The sequence below is a fragment of the Chaetodon trifascialis genome, chromosome 16 (genome assembly GCF_039877785.1).
Source record: "Chaetodon trifascialis isolate fChaTrf1 chromosome 16, fChaTrf1.hap1, whole genome shotgun sequence".
NCBI lineage: Eukaryota > Metazoa > Chordata > Actinopteri > Chaetodontiformes > Chaetodontidae > Chaetodon > Chaetodon trifascialis.
In genome coordinates this window covers 20,881,501-20,904,653 of record NC_092071.1, presented here as the reverse complement: position 1 = coordinate 20,904,653, position 23,153 = coordinate 20,881,501, and the positions used below count along the sequence as shown (strand labels likewise).

The 23,153-nt window shown below is 43.1% G+C and overlaps 2 protein-coding genes across 3 annotated transcripts in view; one reads left to right on the top strand and one right to left on the bottom strand.

Moving 5' to 3' along the window:
- Positions 1-23,153, top strand: part of vkorc1l1 (vitamin K epoxide reductase complex, subunit 1-like 1) — a 157,912-nt gene that overhangs the window by 65,868 nt on the left and 68,891 nt on the right. The window lies entirely within an intron of this gene.
- mtmr4 (myotubularin related protein 4) overlaps positions 1-23,153 on the bottom strand; it is a 40,288-nt gene that overhangs the window by 8,234 nt on the left and 8,901 nt on the right. Inside the window, exons 1-9 of one of the 2 annotated variants that reach the window (XM_070982764.1) lie at positions 20,899-21,418; positions 12,497-12,586; positions 7,885-8,001; positions 6,079-6,161; positions 4,255-4,421; positions 3,568-3,664; positions 1,852-1,965; positions 1,571-1,764; positions 636-764 (exon numbers count right to left, since the gene is read on the bottom strand). In XM_070982764.1, the coding sequence (XP_070838865.1) occupies positions 636-764; positions 1,571-1,764; positions 1,852-1,965; positions 3,568-3,664; positions 4,255-4,421; positions 6,079-6,161; positions 7,885-8,001; positions 12,497-12,586; positions 20,899-20,943 (1,036 nt within the window). In that variant the 5' untranslated portion in view covers positions 20,944-21,418. Of the gene's footprint in view, positions 1-635; positions 765-1,570; positions 1,765-1,851; positions 1,966-3,567; positions 3,665-4,254; positions 4,422-6,078; positions 6,162-7,884; positions 8,002-12,496; positions 12,587-20,898; positions 21,419-23,153 lie in introns of those variants that run through there. The other variant, XM_070982765.1, reaches the window with a different exon arrangement.

Here is a 23,153-nt window from a genome sequence, read left to right as displayed (position 1 = left end):
AAACATTGTTAGCTTTAAAACCGCACCCATAGCTTTTTTTTGGCCACTTGGTGGCAGATGAGCAAGCTAAAAACACAAAAGCCATCATATCATCTTATAAAGTGATTGCGGCAAACATGTTAGCAAACAATGACCCTTTTTATACTGTTTGGCTCTGTTTAGGCTCTTTAGCAGCTAGATGTTTGAAACAGCTAGTTGCTATCTTTGTCTCCGGCCGTACAGTACAGGCAGGCAGTCTACAGTGGATTAATCTGTATGTTTTTGCTGAAAGCAGCTGCCTGCAGCCGCTGGAAACAAGGTTTATGGCAGTGGAACTGGAGGGCCGTAAAACAAAACAAAAAAAAGAGCTAAAAGACTAAAAAGCTCTGTAGAGTTCATGGGAACTGCATAATTTGGTTCTACATCTTTGTGTCACGTCACTGTGATTTATTTCGCTGTCTTGAATCACTGAGCAGAATCAGAAGCATACAGGTGGTGAATCCACACTCACGATGGCAGACAGAACTGTAAGTGCTGTGAAAAATGACGATGCAACAAATAACTGTTGACAAGCACAACATCGGTTGCCTTTCATCTCACGTCTTTACAAAACGCTAAATTCATTCAACTGTTTTCAAATGTTCTGTCACACTGACCTTCACATTCGCAGCCTCCGCCCTTGGCTCGGTTGGCCACTGCAGCGGTGTATGAACGAGCATCCAGAATCAGCAGCTTCTGTGGCACAGTGTTGTCATCGCAACCAGACCCACCCGTCAGAGAGGAGTCTGGAGATACAGGCGAGAAGACGGAGAGATGCTTTTACTGTTGTTGTGTTGTGTTATGAGAATCAAACTACCGGAGAGCGGAAGGGAGGGAATCCGAGAAGTAGCAGGGACATGATGAACAGGAACTGACTATTTGTAACTTGCTAAAAATCAATATCTCTTCCTGATGACACCAGAGTGTTGCTATTGGAAACGATCACAAGTCAAGAGACCTGCTTTCAATAGCAACCATGGAAAAACAACAAGTAATTACTCTGAGGCTGCAACTGAACTGCTTCTCTCTGCACTCAGCCACTGATGTGCTGCCACTCACTTTCCAGCCTGTTGTTGTGCACAAAGTGATGGTTTTAAAGACCCTTTCAGAGATGCACGTCACTCTGTAAATGTACTTGTAATTTGACATAATAGCATAATACTTGAAAAATGACCAAAATACAAAAAAGGCAAAAGAAAACAAACCCCTGCAAAGAGTTGTTTTTCTGTAGGAGTTGCACTTTTCTGAAGCTAAGTGACTACAATGCAGTGACATTAATGGATACTGCATGCATTTTTTTAATGAGAGCACAGGATCATTTCAGGAGAAGGACTATTAATGTGATTTAATGCTACTTAATTCACTATAAAATGTTGAGGATGTATTTGCTCAACTAGCCCAATGGATGCAGGCATAATCAAAAATGGTGTGTTGAGTGAGATGTGAATAATAGATAGTATAAGAATGCTTTCACAAATAACAGGCCTAAAAGCTACAGTGCTCTAGCAGTGCATGCATGAATTTGCATACACAAATCTATCATCTTCTTTACCAAAATCACTATCACACGAGTCAGGAGCTTCCCCACGTTGTCGGCAGGCTGGTGCTCCACTGGTACTCTTGGTACCCATCTGACAAGCCTTGGCAATGGAAGTCACCAAGTACTCATCATCCGTGTTCCTCCAGCCCCACCAGCTGATCTCAGGCTGACTGCAACGAGCGATCACTGCCCCATTCTTCTGGTGCCTGAAATTCAAACGTATGGACACAGTAAACACAAATACAGATCTACAAACCCAAAAGCACAGTGTGACAGTGTGTCAGTGCACCTACCTGTAGACCACCACAGGGATCCTCTTCCAGGATCTGAAGGAAGCCACGCTCTCCAGCTCCTTGTCAGTGATCCATATTGGAACCAGAAGCTTCTGTGGGTAGCTGGAGCACAGCCTGAAGACAAAACGGACAAGATGCATTATATTAATAGGAAGCTTAAGATAAGTCTGTCACTGAGAAAAAAACAAAAAAAGAGATAAACAGTGCTTGGAGCCGCAGCAAACAACACTCCATGACACAAAAACGCTCCAGCTTTCAGGGTCACTACTGCATCAAGAACTCTCAGCTCTGGCAGAGAACAAAACACTGAGTGCTACTGCCTGACTCCATCTGTCTCTGGTCTCCTCCTGTTCTCCCACGATACTTTCTTCAATTTCTATTCACCTGCTGACTGTCTAAGGAAGGAGGGGGAGACGGAAGCAGTGTGTTGGTGTTGGGGTGTGTGTGTGTGTGTGTGTGTGTGTGAGAGAGAGAGAGAGAGAGAGCCGGAAAGTGAAATACTGTGCTGAGTCATGGGCCTCAGCAGGCTGCAGTTTGTTTAATTAGCCCGTTGTCCTGTGTGTCTGTCTCCCTCAGCAGGATGCGCTCTCTTGGGCCCTCCGAGCAGACTGACCTTTTTTTACTAGCATTTATTTGTCCAGACAGTAAAGGAGACAGAAGAGTGGATACACATGTACACACATGTACACGCACACACACTATACCGCATTATCTCTGCTTGAGTGAGTGCTGCAATGTTTTTGTGTGTGTGTGTGTGTGTGTGTGTGTGATATGTGTAAGACCAGGCTCGACTTGAGTGCTGCTGGCCTGAGAGGTCAGATGAGACAAAGGTATCCACATTGACCCGTGAAGGCATTTAAAGGAATATCTTTTCAGGATTACATACTCCTCACTTGCACAGGTGATTCTGCAACATGAAATAAATGAACTATCCACTCCTACTTTGAAATAAGGGCTAATCATGCTGTAAGTTTTGGAACTACATTTCCCCCAATGCTTTGACACAGAACAGGAAGCATAATGGAGTCAGTGCAGACCACAATGAGAGCCCTTTTTTTTTTTTTTTACTATATTTTGTCAAATTAGCATAATTAAAAGTTTGCTGAATTGTTGATTAGCATTCCCTGTTTGCAGTGTACTCTGGCAGTACAAACAACTATCACTAGATTACTTTGATACTGAAGAAAAATGTATAAATCTGATGACTCTTAGGCAAGTCTTGGAGTTAAAAGAAAGGTTTTTTCCCTCTGATTTCTCAGTGGATTATTGGATGTGTATTTGCAATGGACATCAGTAATAATGAAGTCCTCTGGAAATGTAAGTCACACTGAATCTAATGATCACATGACAACTATGTGTGTAATGTCCGTGTTCAGTATGCTCTTTTAATTTAAATCCAACTTAAGGACTAGTTATCGGCCTGACTTACTTTAATTAAGCACAAATTCAAAACTCCAACTCCCGGACAGAGCTCTGATACACAGTGCTGAGATGTGCCAACACACACAAGCTGTTGGTCACACAATCTGTTCAGTTTGGTGACATTGTGGCCACAGTGTCCTGCCTGATTTCAGCCCTACAGCTCTCTGAAACACCGCAACTCACCATTCACTCTCTGAACACCCATACTGACTCTTTGTATTACAGTGTTTTATAGCCATCTGCTGCAACAGAGGTGTATGCTATTTAAGGCAAAGTACAGTATGTTTGACATACTTGTAGTTGCAGTTTATGTCTGACACTCTCCAGACGTTCTGCGTGTCAAAGCCCATCCTCTTGACCTCCATTTCCATTCTCTGTCGCACGTGGTCACCTGTACACACACACAGAAACCATGGAAAAAAGTTATAAATTTTTTATTTATTTATTTTTTTTAATCGGCTGCGATTGCCATTGGAGTTCGACTGGAGTTAGAGAGAAGTGAGTGTCTGTGGAAATGGATAGGCCTAAACCACAAAAGTGCAAGGGGGGCGCAGAGAAGCTGCGAGAAAAGAGGCTCAAAAGCCGACAAGTGGACGCAGCGAAATGTGCCAACATCATAAACATGTTTGCGGCCACAAGTTCGACTGCAGCAGCGGGGCCGTCGACATCAAATGCAGAAGCAGTCCCTGGTGCAAAGGCTGTCGGAGAGGCACACAGCTCTAATGTGCCTCTTTTTCTAATGTGTGAGGAAAAAGAAGTAGCTATTCAGGTTGATTCGGAAGAGGAAGAGGAGGAGGAGGAGGAGGAGGAGGAGGAGGAGGAGGAGGAGGAGGAGGAGGAGGAGAGAGACATGACCCAGCAGGGACAGACTGAGGAGGTCAGAATAGCTACTGTCAGCCTGGTAAGAAGTAGCCGAAATAGTAGCAGAATGAAGAGGAACTTTTCATGTAGGGAAGGTGGAGGGCTGTGTGTGTGTGTGACCTGGGCGACAGAGATGAACGTGCTGGTCTTCGTCATCAGCGCTGCCTCCCAGACACCAGGCATGATAGGCCAGGGCAAACAGGTCCTCCAGCCGGGATGGGTGAGCTATGGCCCGGTTCAGGCGCTTGACCCACTCCTGGCATTGCTTGAATGTTGCAAAGTGGCATCTGTGGAGACCATGACGTGAAGAAAAGAAAGATTAGTGAGATTCAAAGACAAAATATCTCGTTACAGCTTCATGCACTGGGGAAAAACAAGAACAGCAAATTTCTTCAGATGTTCGGTGATTTTCCGGCCATTAAACAGGAGCAATAATGTGGCTGCTTATTGATGAGGAACCAAGATGCCGCTGGCACAGCTGCTGCTGAGAATCTCAAGGCTCCACTGGATTTGAACTTTACAGATGTTGGTGAACAGATGAGAATTTCAGTCTGCTGTAAAATAAAAGCAGGCCTTGGTCCTTTTCATTTACAAGTGTTTTTATGCAAGTGCAAGCGCACTTAGTGAAAGTTATATTTGTGCCATCTGTCTGATCTTGGCAAATGACTATGTAGCAATGAAAAACGAAAGTAAATCACCAAATAGAACAGCTCCAATTCAACTAATGCTTCACAGCATACTCTCATGACTTTTAAAAAGAAGTCTAAAAAAAAAAAAAAAATCTATCTATCCACATACTCCTCATTTCATTCAGTATTCAAACAACAGATTCTAAGGATAGTGCTATCAGCTGGAAGAAAATACGTCAAAGCAGCAGCCTATAGGATTATTTTCTGATTATTAACCAATACACATAACCTCATACACTCACATTCTTCTCTTCTCTTACAATGTATAAAAAACATATTGCACACTAGGGCTGCAACCAGACCCAGGAGCATGGAAGTACTTTGAATTATGCTATCAAATCTAGGTCTACCACATATGTGGCCTGTAGCCTACAGCCTTACAGGTATATAACAGTCATGAAAATTACAGAAATGAATAGCCAAGTAAGATTTTTACAAGTTGAATGGGCTACTTCTAGCTTGGAGTATAACAGAGTAGTATGCTGCAAATTCAGCATCTGACAGGATTTAATAGATGCAGCAATGCAAACTATGCTATGGTCAGATTTTTTCCATGTTTGATTATCGGTTTAGCGTACAAAATGTAGAAAAAAAAAGAAAAAAAAAAAACAGTTGACAAATGCCCATTACAACTCCCCAGAGTACAAGCTGACATCTAATAAATAGCTCATGTTGTTGGACCAATAGTCCAAAATTGTTGTTCAGTTTACAAAGATATAAAACAAAAGCCATACATTTGAGGAGCTGGACCCTGTAGTTATTCGATGTCTTTCCATAATAAATGCCTTAAACAATGATCAATTACAAAACTTGTTCGTGATTACATTTCTGTTGAGAGCTGGACATGAAGTCACAAATGCAAACCAAAAGAGAATGCAATTCTATGAGAGAAACTCTGTTATTCCTGTAACATCTGAGCATGAGTACTGTATTTCCCCCCTGTAACTTACTTTACATATGGGAGGCTAACCCTGTTTAACTGTGAGGTCACAAGACATGCTCTCCATAATCACTCTTGTCATTAAGTAATTCAGAAGGAGAGGGAAGGAGGGATGGGTTACATTAACATCATGTTATTACTACTGTAAGAGTTGTAGCTGCTATTTCTAAACCTGGAAATATTGATCAGCAGTTAAGCCTTGTAGAGTGTGATATAAATTGCCTCCTGCCTCCTGTACTGTATTTACTCTGGTTTAAACAGCATCAATCTGCCTGCCTGCCTGTCTTTTGTGTGTGAGGGAGCTGCTCTCCTTACCTGACAACTTTGGAGTCTTTGCAGATGATGTGCAGCTGGAACATATCTCTGCTCTCCACACTCTCTATCAGCCTGAGAGGCACCTGCAGGGGGAGACAGAGAGCACGTGTGATCAGCCTGATGGCCCACTCTCACAGCAGACAGCACATCTGCAAAGAGGTTACCACCCTCTGGTCTAGTACAGACTCCATCCAGGCTAGATACACAAAGCACAGCTTTCACCTGACTGTAGAGCAGAAGAAAGCCTCTACAATATCTTAACTTTGTGTCCAGACCTCTGTTATGATACCAAACAACAGCTAGAAAGCTTGTTTTTGTCCACAGGAATGTCTACCACTAAGCTATGAAGTTATCCTGTGAGCTGAGGTGTTAATTAAAGTTCTGGGAAGATTTATAAAATTACCCACACAATATAACTGGTGAAACCTTTCTGCAACAACACTGTGCATACGGTATGAATGGGAAAATACTATTTCAGTCCTTATGGCAAAGCGTTTTACTTGTTGTCTTATTAACTCTCAAGGTCAGCCAACTCATTGCACCACAGTTATTTTGTAAGGTGCTTTGACAGAAAACTACAAATAACCCAGAGTTACCATCGTTTGTTCTCAGTATACTGTTATCTGTTAAAGTGAAGAGGACCTGAATGACTTAGGCTGTCTAGACTATGGCAGAGGGTGGTGCTTTATCATACGATACTCACAGATATCTCATTGTCCACACCTGGGTAGGTCTAAAACACAGTGACACCATGGAGCACACATGGAGAAGGAGGGAGGGAGGACACAAGACAAGAGGAAATGGAAAAAAAACTATTAAATAAAAAAAATAAATTAGGAGACATAAGAAAATGAAGAGTTAACAGGAACGAAAACATCAAAAAGGTTGAAAGATGAAAGATAACTGAGTGGATCATGGAGGGTGCTACTTGCAGCACACGACCAAGCCAAATGGAAATCATGGAGAGAAAGACAAACATGGACAGGAGCAAAGGGCATGAAAACAGCTTAGAAGTAGGGGAGGAGTTGTGAAGGGAGGTATGGGGGAGAGGCTGTGGCTTGTTGGCACTCATTCAGAGTTCATCTGTACTACTGGGGTCAAGGCAGGACTCTGTCCAGTAGGAAACCAGCTCGATAGGGATCGTCAGGCGGTGATCTCTGAACTTTGTGCATTAATCTGACTCTCCTCTGCTAAAGTACATTGAGCTGAAGAGGTGAACACCCTGGTGATCTACCATCACTTCCCTCTCCTTTTCAAGTCCCTGTCACCTTTTCCAGGAGATGAATCCTTGTGGAAAAAATGACAGGGAAGAAGGAGGAATTTCACTGCCAGTGAATGCAAACAATTGTCCTGTTTGTCTTTGAGCAAGACCTGACGTCAGCAGGCGAGCGAGTGGATATCAGTGCCAGCGGGGGCCGGGCCTTTGGAGCCTAGATGTCACATTAAACCTCCCCAGACTGAAGATCAGAGGGCCCGCCACTCCTGCGGTACAGTCCTGGTACAAACAATTGCATGCCAGCTATGCTGGGATATTACTAAAACTGCTTTACGGGTACCCCATGCAAAATACTTGTAGGTTTATTTGCCTTGTTAGCACAATTATGTGTTTATAAAATTTATATGGGGGAGAGGGAAAAAGTCTATGTGCATCCAAACTACACATTATAGCCTCTGCTCTCCCACTATTGGCTCCTATAACAGCGAGGCGGCAGTAAAGATCACACAAACAGCAGTGCCACTTGGACTGCAGTGAAACTCTACTTTTGTGGTTCTTCTGTGTATTTACTGTATGTGACGTGCACTCACGTTGATGACAGAGTCCTTAAACTTGATGTGGAGCCGGTAGTTAGAGATGGCGATGATGGCTTCATCAGCACGGCCAAGATATTCCACCCCTTCCCCCTGAAGAACTGGGAATGGCACCTGTAGACATGAACAACCAGCAAACACAAAGCACAGCTGAGGCTGTATTTCATTTGACCATAAATCAAAGTATTAGACAAATTAAGAATTTCAAATGATGATGGCGCTAGATGGAAATGTTTAGGGATCGCCAAAGTTACTAAAATTCATTGTGAGGAGGACATGAATCTATGAACGAAATTTCATGGTAATCAACCAATAGTTATGGAGACATTTCACGAAAATCCCAAATGTCAGCATCATGATGGTGCTAGATCAAAGGTCAAGGGACCAATAAAGTCCGAGGGATTAATGCACGTCTGTACAACATCTTGTGACAATCAATGAGATATTTCACTGAATACCGAAGAGCTTTACCTGTCGGGAGCGCTAGAATAACAGTCAATGGATGTCATGAATAGCCCTGCCAATAAAATATCAAATAGTTTTTGAGATATTTGAGTCTCGGGCCAGCCATGGCACCACTGGACCCACCTGGGAAAGAGTTTGCTATCCCCACAGCCACATTGTTAGCATGGCTAAAAAAAAAAAACCTATTTTAACATGTCAACAGATTAGCATTGAAATGCCTGGTCATCTTCTTCGTCATGTGTTCTTCTTTGACTAAATATTTTCTGAATTTAAATAATAATTTTGCTGATTAAGACAGCATCTAATTTAGTTTAGCTTTTTTTTTTAAACAAAAATTGGTTTTGTAGAAAAACTTGTTTGTATTCCTCAAACATAGACTGAATTGTTCTTATATTGTTACTGAATATCATATGGCATGATGGCACTGACATTTTTCCAATAATACCCAGCACTAAACCTCATCAAAAGGAAAAGTTCAAGCTCACATCATCCTGCCTATTAAAAGCTAAACTCGGAAGGACTGTGGACAGAGTGACACTACAGATATTACAAAAAAGGGGGACATTGGTGAATCAGTGTGCATGTGTAGCTGTCCAATTAGCACATAGTGGTTTTACAGAAGGACCTTTGTGAGCACAGAGGGCTTGTTGGTGAGTCTGAATGAGCAAGCAGGCAGACAAGAGGCAGGGCTGGGAGGGAGAGCGTCTGCACCAGTGCTGACAGTCGAGTGAGGGATCCCAAACTGTCCATTAACATTCTTACTTGTACCCATTTTATTACAGACGCAGCCAAGACTGGGCTTTGGCTAGCAACAAGACCCCTACATTAAGATAATTGGTTCCCAACAGAGGTTAATAGGGAACATTTTTCATTTCATTCTGAGGGCATTAGCTCTAAAAGCCGACCACGTGGAAGAGACACCCGGCTACAGTTGCCAACTTCTAAACAATGCCTCAATTCGTATGAAAATGGAAGCATCCAATCACTTTCAGAGTGGTCAATTTCACACTGACCACAACTTGTTATTGTACTTGTTTACTGTAACTGCTTTTTCAAGGGATTGAAATACGGTGACCTTTTACGGCTGCTGTGGATGTGGAAGATTTAAGCTATAACATTATGTACAGAGATTAAAACATTCAATCACTTAGTGTGGAACATTCCTTCTGGCTGATGTGAAACATCTAAGTCTGTTGGGAGATATATTACTATTCAGACATTTCTCTCTCTTATCTGACAGACTGAGGATTGTGTTATACTAATTCATTCATCCATTTCCATGACCTCTTCGCACTTCTGTTAATCATCACTTTCTGTGTGATCGCCTGAACGCGCTGATGTTACCTCTGGCTGCTTGAACACAATCATAGTCATTGGGGACCACGAATTGCAGCTCAGGTCTTGTTGTTGAGTTTCTGGTAGTGAGGACAACAGCGCTGCTTAGAGACAACATTACCTCATCCTGCATTAGCATGCACTGCTGAGTCACGCAGAGGAGTACCCACTGGTGCATGTTTAAAGAGGACATGCAGCAGGGCAGATGGAGGATTATGGTAAGATGTCAGAAAATCAGGCTTACTTGAAACAACATTAGCCAACACAGTTAAAAGCACAGCCTTAGTTAGTGCACAGAGCACACAAGCTGGATGTGATCAGCAGACCCAGAAAACACAAATCAACATCTAGTCAGCTTCTGTTTCACTGCCCAGGACGAACAAAAGAGAGGATACATAATGAATCTAAAACCAAACTATTGGAAGAGGTCAAAAGCCATCACTGTCAGACTGTTGATGACTGTTGGTACAGAGAGCTTATGTTGATTAAAAAAATGAAACCCATGACATTCATCACGCCACCTGCTGTTGCTCATCTCTGACTGAAAATGTGTGCGTGAGGCGGGACAGGAAGCATGATGGGGAAAGAACACAGCTTAACCTGGGAAATGGAGCACGTAGTACTCTGCACGCAGACACCAATGGAGCCAAATATAGGCTGTGGCCCCCCTGGCACCCTGCACTAAGACTTCTAAAATGTGAAATGTCTAAAATCTGAGAGTAAAATTTCACATGCTTTTAGAAATTAATCAACTCTGTAATTCAACCAACTATAAAGTGACAGGTGGGCAAAGACAGCTGGCACCCAAACAAAGCTGAAAACGCTGAAGCTGTTGACTGCGACGGAAAAAACTTGATACAGTTTTATTATATAAAAAAGGAGACAAAAAGGTATAGCCTAATTTAAAGTGTTTCTGCCTTCGTCTTGAGTCAGGGGATGTGGACGATTTGCATTAATTACTGCCTCAACAGCAGCAGAAATGGCTGAAATGAGAACGTGCAGCTACAGAGTCTGTGTGCTGCTCTGCTGTGGAAGAGACCGAACATGTCCTGCTGACAGAGCCATAGTTAGCATGCTCCACAGACTGGGAGCTGCGTTAAACAAGCAGTGCTCCAAAAGTAGGTGCATGAGTCACTGGCAGCCAGCAAGTGCAGCAGAAGATACTGTGTCACGTTTCCTCTGCGAAGCCTTCAGCAGCAGAAACATTAAAAAAAAGAAAGAGAGAGGGAGCGAGTGAGCGAGCGAGAGCGAGAGAGAGAGAGAGAGAGAGAGAGAGAGACCCATGAATAACACTCTCTGACTTGTGAGTCGTGACTTCCGGTTCAAGCAGTCTGCCTGTGAGGACAAGCACGTGTGCACACACAACTGCAAGCATGCACCATGACTTGCACGCACACAAGAGTGATTGCAGCAGGGTATTAAATATGGTGGGGTGGGGAATGCCTGTAATTTGCCTGTGGGAACGCTGTGGTAAGAGACATCAGCTGTCAGAGAAACTATCGTGGCAGTGCCTGCACACAAAGAAACACAAAAGCAGAGACACAATGTGTGACTGCATGTGTGAATGCAGGGGGGAGGGGAGGCATAGGAGTGTAGAAACATAGAAGTATTGCAAGGTGACTGAAATGAGAACAGTGTTATGTATTACTGAAACAGCTACGTTAAAGATCCTCTCCAGTCTTCTCACTCTGCCTACCAGGGAATCTACAAGGACCTTTGACACACAGCCCTTTAATAATACTGATAATTATCAAAAACAACCCAACAACAGCTTTTGAACAGGTTGTTATCTCTGCAGTTCATTGTGGCAACATGCTTCAGTTGAATATCACAGAAAGAGAAACACCAGATAGTGACCCCAGGCTGGGCAAATGCCTCCACCTTCCCTTTGTCCAGTTCTCCAGACACATGATGCTCAGCTCCATTAACCACCAGACAGCCAGACAGCACAAACTCAACACCGCGGAGGGCACAGTGCAGGTTGCCCATCAAAAGTTTGCTACTGGCGTCTTCATTGTGGAGTAGACTTATAAATCTCTCTCACTTCAGTGACCTAAATGCTCTTTTGCTGCCCTGTTCTTTATCCTCTGCAGTGCTTTTTTTTGTGGAACAGTGTGGGATAAAGCTCCATACCAGAGACAGACCTATACAGGCAAAATCTTAGCTGAACATAAATAAGATGAGCATTAAAGGGGACAGCCTGGTTAAAATAATCAAACATGCCACGTCCAAACGAAACCTTCCTCAAGCTTTGTCAACACTTTTAACTTCCAAACTTTCCATCTGCTCTTCTTAGGGTTTTGCATGAATATATGCCTTATCTTAATATGGTGGACTAATTCAGAATTCTCTTATAAATACTGAAGAAAAATTGTGTTTCTTAAGTGTAACTAAGCCTTATCAGTTGAGAGCGTGGGCAGTGGCTGCATGCGAATCCAAATATTTTTTTATCCACCATGTTGCCTGATAAACTTTTTCCTGTGTTGAACATTGATAAAAGATGGCAGAGGAATGACAAAAAATGCCCATCTAGGTCAGTGTCAGCATTCGTGCTTCAGTGTCTGGCATCAAGCCTGTTGAGCCGTGACTCTTGCAGTAATATCTTGACAGTCACACTCTACGCAGTGGCGGCCAGAGTTTCATCAGGGTGTTTCAGGGGAGTGCTGTGGTGCCTCAACAGGAGCCATGACTGAAGACAAGGTCATTATGTGGCAGTGCCACTCTTGGCCTTTTCACCAGCTCCTGGTTGCCTACATCACAGACATGTAGCTGGATGTCAGAACAGATAGGCTGTGACTGTTTGGCTCACCTGAAGGCTTTCATCCTCCTTCACCAGCTCCTTCTGGGGGAACAGGTCCTTGGCCTTGATATACTCCAGACTGGGAGGCCCTTCTTCACCCTGTCAGACACAAAGACAATGCAGAGGGGGTCAAATAAATACTTCTGTCACCATTTAGGTCCATTTAGGGTGGAACATGAGGATACATATCTTTTTTAAAAATGAACTCAGACTAACCCACAACGCAGTGCAGTTTAACTATAGTAATGTCAAACCACGAGAGAGACCCCTGGATGGGCCATTGATAAATACCATGGATAAATAAATCTTGTGTAACATCAAACTCAAGGTTAATATTCTCAATGTTCAAGTATTGAGCATTTATCAGGGCGGTTAGTCTCTGATGTAAGATGCATGCCAGGTGGAATTTCACAATCCCCACCAGCTAACCCACAGAAGTCACGTAGGAGATTAAATATTGACTACAAGGAAACCAAAATTACCTTTTAAAAAGGGAGAACACAACCTTGTCACTTTGAAATGTCTACCATTTGATCCTAAACAGCATTTCCCCTTATAGGTTAACAATAATGCTGAAGGAAGAATGCAACTTCCACATATTCATATTTGCTTTGCTTCAGAACTGTGCAGGTAGTTTCTGCATTTGTAAATGATAGATAGCACCTGGCATGAGATGCCAAAAACCTGCAGACTTTGTGACTGGGTGCTACAGTCTTGTGCAAACAAAGATACTGGGGCTTTAGTAAAGCATTTCACACACATGTCGTTTTTCATGAGTCATGCACTGACATTGACTTCTTACACAGTTCTAACAATTCCTTGCTAGGGTCACTTTTGATACCCAATAACCAAATGTTTCCATGACCGTGTAAGAGGACCCTGTAAACTAATTTAATGTTGCATTTCCAAGTTTGCTGATAAATGAAACATCCAAATGCAGTCCTATCAAGTTATAATGGATGGTTGGCTAAAATTAGACTGCAACACCTCAAGAAGCAGCTGAGATGAGAGCGAGAGAGGACAACAACAAAGAGGACAGTCAACCCTGTCCTTGCAGCTTAGAGTGCCACTGACCAAACACTTTCATTACATGCAGGTCACACCTGGAGAGAAAAGGGTAGAAAGTAATCAAATGATGAAAGGGTTAAGGTCAGAAGAACATGCACTCTATAAAAAACTACTTCCACGTTTGTCTGATATGACCAGTGCAGGCATCTTTCCTCCACATCAGCCTCTCTATCATTTCTGCATCAATTCAGTTGCGTGAGCAGTTTAGGATGAACCCAGTTTGGCTTCTGGCTGCTCGGCCACTGCTACCTTTGCTCCTCTGCTGGATTTGGCTTCTCCATCTGAGTATGACCGTATATTGATTCTGTTCCTTAATGAGAAGAGTAATGGAGTCCTGAAGGGGGACCAGAGGGAGGCAGAATGTAGTCTCCTGAGGGTTTTTTCAGTGGACTATATCTACTGACTTAGGATGGTCTCTTGCTAATTAAAGACCGAAAAATGTCATACATGATAGCAGGAAGCCCCGTGATGTCTAACCATGCACCATACCGGCTCCTGCCATGTTTACAATCATTACATCTGTCATCCAAAGGTCCAAGCCGGTGATTCAACCATATGATAAGCCTACCACCCATTGGTAACAGATGGAGATAGTGTTCCTACAGTGACAACCCCTCCTCTACAAGTCACCAACTTGTCACTGTCTGATTTCAAAGGCATAGAGATCACAGGCATAGCTTAGCCAAAGCATCATTTTCAGCTTCTGTGACTTAGGAATTACAGCTAAGCCTTACTATGGGTATGGGACACCTACTGTATGTGTGGGAGAGATTACTAGGATGTCACAAAGTCTAGTTGTGTGTAAATATTGTGTTAATATTGGATATTATTTACATGCAACCGTCAGAAATAGAAAGAGTTGGTTTTGCAGTCATGCTTTTAGCCTCGTGTTCACAATTTGCACTTCTTCACCAACTGGGAGACACCCTTGCTGTCACAAATTTCTGATATCTCTGACTCAGAATTACAACTCGAAAGCTTACATAAAGGATTTTTCCCCATTCAGCTGCTCATAATTACAGTCAATGATATGACATGAATGCAGCATATCAAGAACAAAGCTACCCCAACACAACACTGCATGTAAAACTAAATGTGGTGTCTCTCAGAGAAAAGGATACTCCAGACAACACTAAGAGCCTGAATTATTTGACTGTTAAACATGTCTGAACCTCTCCAAATCCCTCTGCAAACCAACCCGACTAATCTCCTGACCTGTGACCCGAGTCAGCCTTCGGCGTCAAGACTGATGAGCCAGCTGTGCATCATCAATTGTACTTACTTCCACCTAAGAATGAGTGGACCATGACAGTGGCCATCAGTCAGAGGCATCTGGAGGGTCAGGTCATTACAGGCTGATCTCACACACTGTTGCTGGGCAGTCTGAACCACCAGGCTGCCGTCCCAGTACATACTCGTTTGCTGTTTTTTCTTTTCTTTTCCAAAGGGAATGAAGTTTACCATGGCCTGCCAGACAGCGGTCATAAATTACTGGAGGAGCTATCATTATAGAACCTCCCCTTGAGAAATTCAATGCTAATCAGCTGAGAGGACTATGCATTCAGTCTTTACACTTACACGCGCACATGCACACACACATAAAAACATACACACACACACACAATCAATAATCCATCCACTTCCTTTATGTCTTGTGCTGCACTACCTGGTAGATACTTGGCACCAACAACTTGGTACTCAATTCTCTTATGGAGCAGCCCTGACACTGCACTCTTCTTAGATTCCTGCGAGAACACGGTGTACTTTAAAGGCAAAAAACTGCAGACTTAAAGTTGTATTGCTCCATAAATCTATGTCCCAGGCTACACACAGAATTATACTGATGCATTGGTGCTAAACTTTCTAAACATTAGAACGAATATACTGCACTTCAAACTGTTTACGTGACGAGTTATTCTGGCAGCTTAAAGAGACAACAGTGTTAAGAAGGACAGAAAATGTCAAGGAGAGTAAAACACAGACTGAGCTGCATTAAAGCAGAGACATCTGTCTAGCAGTGCTGGAAGACTTGCAGCGAGCGAAACCTCTCTGACAGGGCTTAAAACCATCATTACATTTACAAACACAAGCAGCGAAGCACCTTTGCTTTCTGATTTTTGGTCCACTGCAGTGTGTCCACAACCAGACAGACAATCAGCTTATAGAAGATTAAATGAAAAGGGAAATGCTCTCACTTTCAAACGACTCACAAAGATGGAGCACAGCTTGTCCTGTGCATGACACGTTTTTGCTTCGTCACTGCTGCGAGCCTCCGCACCCTCCCCCACCTTCGTCCAACCAGCAATCAAAAAGCTGGAGCTGACAGGCATGCGCACATACATAGATAAGCCTCTGTGCATTTCTCAAATATTAATGTCGACATGGGTAACACAAGTCATGTCTTGATGACATGTACTGCTCTAACGGCGACAGTGTCAGGTAGCAGCTGACTGTGCAGTCCTAGCGTAGCAGGCTAGCAGTGGATACATGGAGGGCTCCTTTTTAATGCACTAAAACGAGGTTTGGTGAAAGCATGTGTGGAAAAACTGTCTTCCACACATTTCTGCATGTGTGTGAATGGACAAGTGAACAAAACAGCCAAGCGGAACAGGTAGAGACACTGAAAAAGACACATGAACAGTCTTCATGAATAAGTGTCTGGTTGCCATGGATACAACAACCTCTTTTTGGAGGCAGAGTCCCTTTCTCTCTAAAGCTTTTGGAAACAATTTGCTGTCTTTACTCACCAGATTATTACTTAATCTGACTGGGGCTTTGTCCTACAGTTGTGCAGATTAGAGAATCACAACATGATGCAGAGGTGACCTCTTAAATATGTGAGGAACATGTGCTTATATGTCTACTTTTTTGTGTTCAGTTATTTGCTGAAAATTATCATTTACTTATCGGAAATATGAAGAATGACTGCAAACAAGGTGTCAGGTAGTAAGAAGAGGAGGCGTGTGGATGGAAACAGAAGCTGAGATATCCGTTTCTCCGAGTTAGGCAGTGCAGTCTGAGCAATAAGTCAAGATCAAAAGATGGCAGAGTATGACAAATCATTTCAAATGCTCTTTCTCCCCATCCCCATTCTCTCTATGTTAATATTTCATAGACCATGTGCTCTAACTGATCACTCCCATTTTAGTCTTAAAACTGGGCTCTACTTCAACAGCTGAGGGGATGAGACAGGGGCAATGTTTTCTGAAAGTAAGCATCTGAAACACAAAGTTGGAGTAACACAGAGAAGTAAAGAGATGTTTATGTCGGCATGTTTAGGATACTGGCTCCTCTTAGGAAAAATACATAAGGGAGCATCTACAGGCCTTCTCAAAACACAAGTATGAGCAACAAAACACAAACAAGCAAGGGAAAATTTAACTGGCAAAAGATATTTAGAAAACAGCTTACACTAGATTACAATTCAAATGCACCAGCCGGTGAACAGAGAAAGACTTGATCCCTGTGCAGGTAAGTAAAGACAAAGACTTAAGCAACAGATACTGAGGAAACAGCCCGAAATGCCAGCTAAGTGCTAGTTATCATTCTTCTCAGTTGTATTTTGTCCTCTAACAGGACACCGTGGTCATGGTAGCTTCCTCAGTGTCATAACACATCAACTCTGTCGCCTACTGAGTAAATTCTCAGGGGTGTTACTGCAGTGTTGTCAGGCAGGGTGGGAAGACCCATTACCAGGCCCACCACAGGTACCAAAGAGGGTGCATGGAGGTATTGAGCCTAAAGCACATCCCCAAAAAGCTTTTGGCTGTACTTACACCCTTGATTCATTTAGCTAGTGGGTATAATAGAATTTGAGTCATGGAAAAATCTCAACCAATTCAATTAGGCTTTTTATAGTTCCATTTGGTGCAGACAACAAATGGCAGAGACAGATTAACATGATATATTGGAGATAGGAGGAACAGTAACTGGAGATGTTTCCATTGTTGGATTGCAATTGTCATGATGATGAAAACTTAGCTCAATGCTGCAGCCCTCCTCCAGAGGAGACGACTGACAGAGCTGTGGTCCACTTCAGTAACAGGGGACATGGATACTAAATTATACAGACAGTGACGCAGGAGAAGAACTGCCGACTCAGCTGCACCACAGACATATTGAACAGAGATCATAAATTGTGTAAAGCCTGGCCATGTCTGGTCACAAAGAAAAGAGAAGAGGAACCAGCAGCTGCGTGCTTCCTAAGGCACCTGGTAACTTCACAACCAACCACAAAACAGTGCTGAAATTAAAGTAGAACTTTCCCAATATTTGCATATTGTTGACTGTTAGCATCAGATTGTGCGATGCTAAAATGGAAGGAATCCTTAAATGCTGCCTTGACACAGGAGGTCTGTGCACAGAATCCAGACAGCAGGGCAGGAATTATACCAAGGCCAAAGGACAGCGGCCTGGAAGCCCTGGGGTGTGGCCGTAATGCCCCTTCTGCCACATGGCCAGCTTGGCATGCCCTGTTTTGAACTGGGTGTTGTACATGCGATGCAGGAAAAAAAATTTACGTCTCCCAGTGTCTTCATCATCTTGGTGAACATCAACAGTATTGTGAGATTTCGCCCACTTCTTTGCCAGTAAGAGCTAACCCACTAGCTAACAATTAAGGTATTGTGATAGGCACAAGCAGCTTAACACTGTACAGTGAACAAATTAATACACGCTTGTTTTAAAGTTGACTGGCATATTGCCGCATAGTGTTAGCTAACTATGAACATGCAAAGAATTTATAACTTCTTGTGAGATCTGACTTGCCACTTGCTCCTTCTGAGATCTGACTTGCTGCTGATGATGGATGAAGGGAGCGCAGAAAGCATCAAATGGAAAGGGAACGAGATAAAACTGAGAATAAACTGTGTAAACTTGTGTGAACTTTTTCCATTAAGTAAGTTTAGTTGAAGCTGTAAATGGCATTCAGATATATTCAATGATGTTGATAGGTACGTGTCCTGTGTTAACATCAGAAAGGACGTAGCAAACTATCGACGAGCTCAGGGGACGCTCTTTTTTTTTTTAGTCTGTGTTTAATTCAGGGTGTATCTGATCCACCAACCTGCCTGTATCTTAGTGAGAACTTGAAACAGCTTGCTTCTGAATCCCATTGACTGGTGGGGAGTTGAGCCAATAAAATGAGCTAACTGTTAAAGTATGACAAGTTTATCTGACATTCATTGACTTTGGTTAGTTATTGGTTTGATTAAGAGTTTACACTCTACAAATGTGTGTTTACATTGATTGCTGATGGTGGCTGATCAGGCTAATTATCAGCTATTTGTAGTCAGTTTCGAATGGCAGTATGCAGTAAATGGTTGCCCTTTGTGTGTGCGTGTGTTTTTAAACAGCTTGTTAATGACTTCTGATGAAACCTGAAAGCTCAGCATTCTTGTTCCTATTTTTTTAGCTTACCTTTTATAATCATTATTATTGTTATTAACATTTGCTCACCCAGAAAAAGCTGTTATTTCTCTGTATAATATGACCTCTTTCTGTCAGCGGCCATGTGTCTGCAGATTTTTATACATTTTCAACTTGCATGAATATAACCATAATTCTACCTATATAACATTAAACTTGATTTTAACACTACCACTTGTGAAAAACTGCACATTTTATTGAAGACCCACTCAAATAACCATCTGTGGGTCCCCGGGGAGACTAACTACATTTAAGACCTACATGCCCTACATTTTGGCCACAATGCTCCAAAAAAAATTCTATTATCAGAGGGCAAAATGGCCCTAAAAGGACATAAGTTCAGGCCTGTTACAATGTAGCACAAGACACTGATTTCTAATGATTTTATTAATATAATTTTAACCAATTTCCATGTAGAGTTACAATTCTCTGATCATTTAGAGCCAAGCTAGCGGCACAGCAATGACAGTCTGTTGGTCAGCAAGTCAGATCTCAAATCTCCAGGAGATGGATTGCCGTCAACTTTTTTCCAGACTTTCATGGTCCTCAGATAATGAATCATAATGATATAATGATGGTGATTGCCTGACTTTTCATCTGCCACCACCAGCAGGTCAAAGTCACTTATCCAGAGAAATATCTAAACTTCCACTGAATTGGTTGATACAAAATGTTGCACAGGTATTCTTAGTTGCCATATGATGCATCGTAGCCTTCTGAGGTTGGAGATCCCCTGACTTTTCCTCAACTAATGACATTCCCATCGGCCTCAGCTGTACTTTGTGCTCATCCTCATCAGCAAAGACTAGCATGCTCACATTCTAAGCTAAGATCGTCAACGTGGTAAACATACCTGCTACACATAAGCATGTTAACATTGTCGCTGTGATCATGTTATGATGTTTATGTTAGCATTTAGCTCAAAGCACTGCTCTGTCCAAGTACAGTCTCACAGAGCTGCTAGCAAGGCTGTAGACTCTTAGTATTGTCATAATATGTACAGCTTACATTGCATCCACTGTAATTTCTTCTGTGTTTTTACTGTGTATAAAAATGTTTTCAGCATTTTAGTACTAAACAAATGAGCTCTACATTTCAACTGAATGACACATGATTTGTCTGTGATGTTTTTACAAAGTTTGGAAAGTCAAATATTACATTCTGATGACCTAAAATATGGATGACTTGCAGGCGAATGAGTTTAGTGTTTAGTTGAAAGGGACACTTGCTCAAAGTTAGTAATTCAAAAGCCCAGCCAGTGAACATCCCTTAAAGGTCAGAGGTTCACTTGTGAAGCATCACCTAATTTAGACTCAGGGACATGAGGCTAAGACCACCCCGTGTTGTTCGTAAACCATCAACCTTTTCACCCCTCTGTCTCAAGATGCAAACTAAAAGAAGCACCTGTTCTACATCGGTCATTGTCATATATCCCCAGTACATCCCAATACCACCAACTGCTCAATGCAGGTCCTCCACTGCAGTGCACACACTTCACCGCTCTGAGGCTGGAGCAGAGACTGCACAGTGTGTTCCCCCTGTTCCCCCTGAACAACACACACATTACACGTCTTACTCCTGACAAGCCCTCTGTCTCCTCCCTGCCAATTAACATACTGGCAGCTCAAAGCCCTCCATACAACTGAGGTGGGTGATGAGAAAAATAAGTAGCTTTTCATCATCGCACGCATGAGAACACACACATAATTATTTTTATGTGGAGCGTGGACTGGTTACTTACATATAACCGCAGCTCTCACGCGTGTCGACCAACACCTCCACCCCCCCATCCCCCATCGATTGGCCGGCAGGCACACACAAGGAGGTGAGTTAGGGAGGGGAGGGCATTAATACACACCCATCACAAACCAGACTCAAACAAAAACGAACACTCAAATAAAAGCCTGTGGACTTACAAAGCAGTTGAGCATGGAGCAGGACACCCTTCCTGCGAGGCTCATGTCGAGGAGAGGCAGGGCTGTGCCTGAATGACACACAGCCGAGACAGCAGCAGCACGACCAGTGCACGAGGAGCCGGCATAACCATTCTTCCCCCAGCCGGAGCCTCTCCACCCCTTGTCCACTCCGATACCCTCTGCCTGCCGCCCCTCTCCCCCCCACCTTTTGCACGTTCCCCCTTCTCAAGAGGTGCTGTGGAACAACACGCCAATGCCGGCTCTCATTCAGGAACCCACCCCACCCCCCCCACCGCTCCCAAAGTGGGGACGGAGGGCACGCTGGTGTCTGAAGACAGCCCCTGTTGCACTGCTGAGAGTGAGAGAATAGTCCATAAAGATACAAACAAGAGCAGCGGTCCACACGATCAGCTGAGTTAGGTCTGAGGAGAGAGTGATGAAAGGACCGCAGATGTACCTTCCCAACTGTAGCGAATGGATGGGGAGAAACTGCGAGAAGAGAGAGCAGGAGAGAAAAGACAGGAGAGGGAACTGCCTGCTGCTAAGCTCCACCTTCTGCATGCGCATCTACCTCCCTCTCTCACATTCACATGCTCACATTTCTCCCCGTCTCCCTCTCATCTCTTACTCCTCCCCCACTCCCTCCTTGTTCACCCTTCACCGATATCGCCTAATAAATATGCTTCTCCCTCAGCAACGAGGCGGTAAAGCCTAGAGTGTACCGCCAGCATCCAGAAGATGCTCCGACTGCCATGCATGCACCACCTGACATCAACTGCAGTGTTCTGTGGCTCTTTCCCAAATGTGAACGCTGTATGCTAGTAGCTGTGTGCACAAGCTATGCTGACAGAACACAGAGACACCCCATCCAGTGGTTGGACAGCGTCCCATCAAAAAACCTTTGAATTGGCAGCAATTGATCTAGTGCAGGACAGAGGACAGAGTAGGGAGGGTGTTGAGGAGAGAGAGCCTATGCGGAGATCTCCAGTGACACAGCAATCTACAGACACAAATTCCTCCTCTCCTATGTCTCCGAGTGTATTCTTTGCACTGTCTGACACAAGTGCAGCACATCTTTGTGGTGAACAGCACTTAGCTGTCACACCTTTTCCTTTGCTTAACATCAGAGAAGGTCACTGGATGTATATGGTGTACACAGCATGATGTATCCCACCCCCCACAGGCAGTCGTGACGGTCACTCGCCTTCAGCTGTATGACCCCACGTTATGTAACACGTATAACGTAGTACACGCAGCACAGGCTGGATGCGCGACACAGCACTGTAAAAATTGAATTTATTTTACTGCTCTAATGTAATTTTGAAATGGCATAGCCTCATTCTAACAGGAGAAATGTTTATAGTGGGTCAGGTAATTACAATGATTTATTGTAGTTAAGTGTAATCCTTGTGAAGAAACCATCCAAACCAAGTACACCCTTCACTTGACCCCAATATTAGGTGTATTAGCGGTCTGGCAATTCAAATCTGGGTCTGGCTTGAGGAAACATGTTTCAAATGTTTTGCAGAACGACCTGCTGCCATTGAAGAACTGTTACACTGGTTCTTCTGGTAGAAGTGGGCACGTATTCCAATGCCAGGCTAACAAAGACTGAAAACATAAAATCACCACTGCTGACCACTGTTATTATTAGCAGCAGGTGGCACATTTTAGGAGCTCAACTTGGAAGCTACTCTAAACATACCAGACAGCTTCCTACTGTATGTAATGTACTATTAGCTGCAATAGTACCAGAATAATATCAACTTTTGTATCCCTTATAATTCTAACTATACAGTATTTCCACCCAGAGGGTCATTTATACAGACGAAAGGCTATCTATGATTTTCATAAACAGGAATCAGCAAGATGCAAAACCTACACTTTCCTTTACGGAACGTACAGGCCAATAAAAATGACACTGACACTGAATTTACAGACAATTCACATTCCTGCTGGATTAAAAATACAGATACCACAGTAACAACTACAGGACATCGGCCAGTAAAAATAATCCAGTTTGGATAAATGTTTCAGATCACAAGTATGTAGTATATAACGAAAAGACATTTCAGCACATCATTCAAACTCATGGCTTTAACATATAGTATTTTCCCTGAACATCCATCAGCTGCTGCTCTAAGTGCAGTATCTACAAAATCAGAACAAGCATACAATTACCCACTGTGAAACTGTATAGTAACCATCAATATATTGCACACTTATTACTTGTTTCTAAGTTATTCTGTTCCATA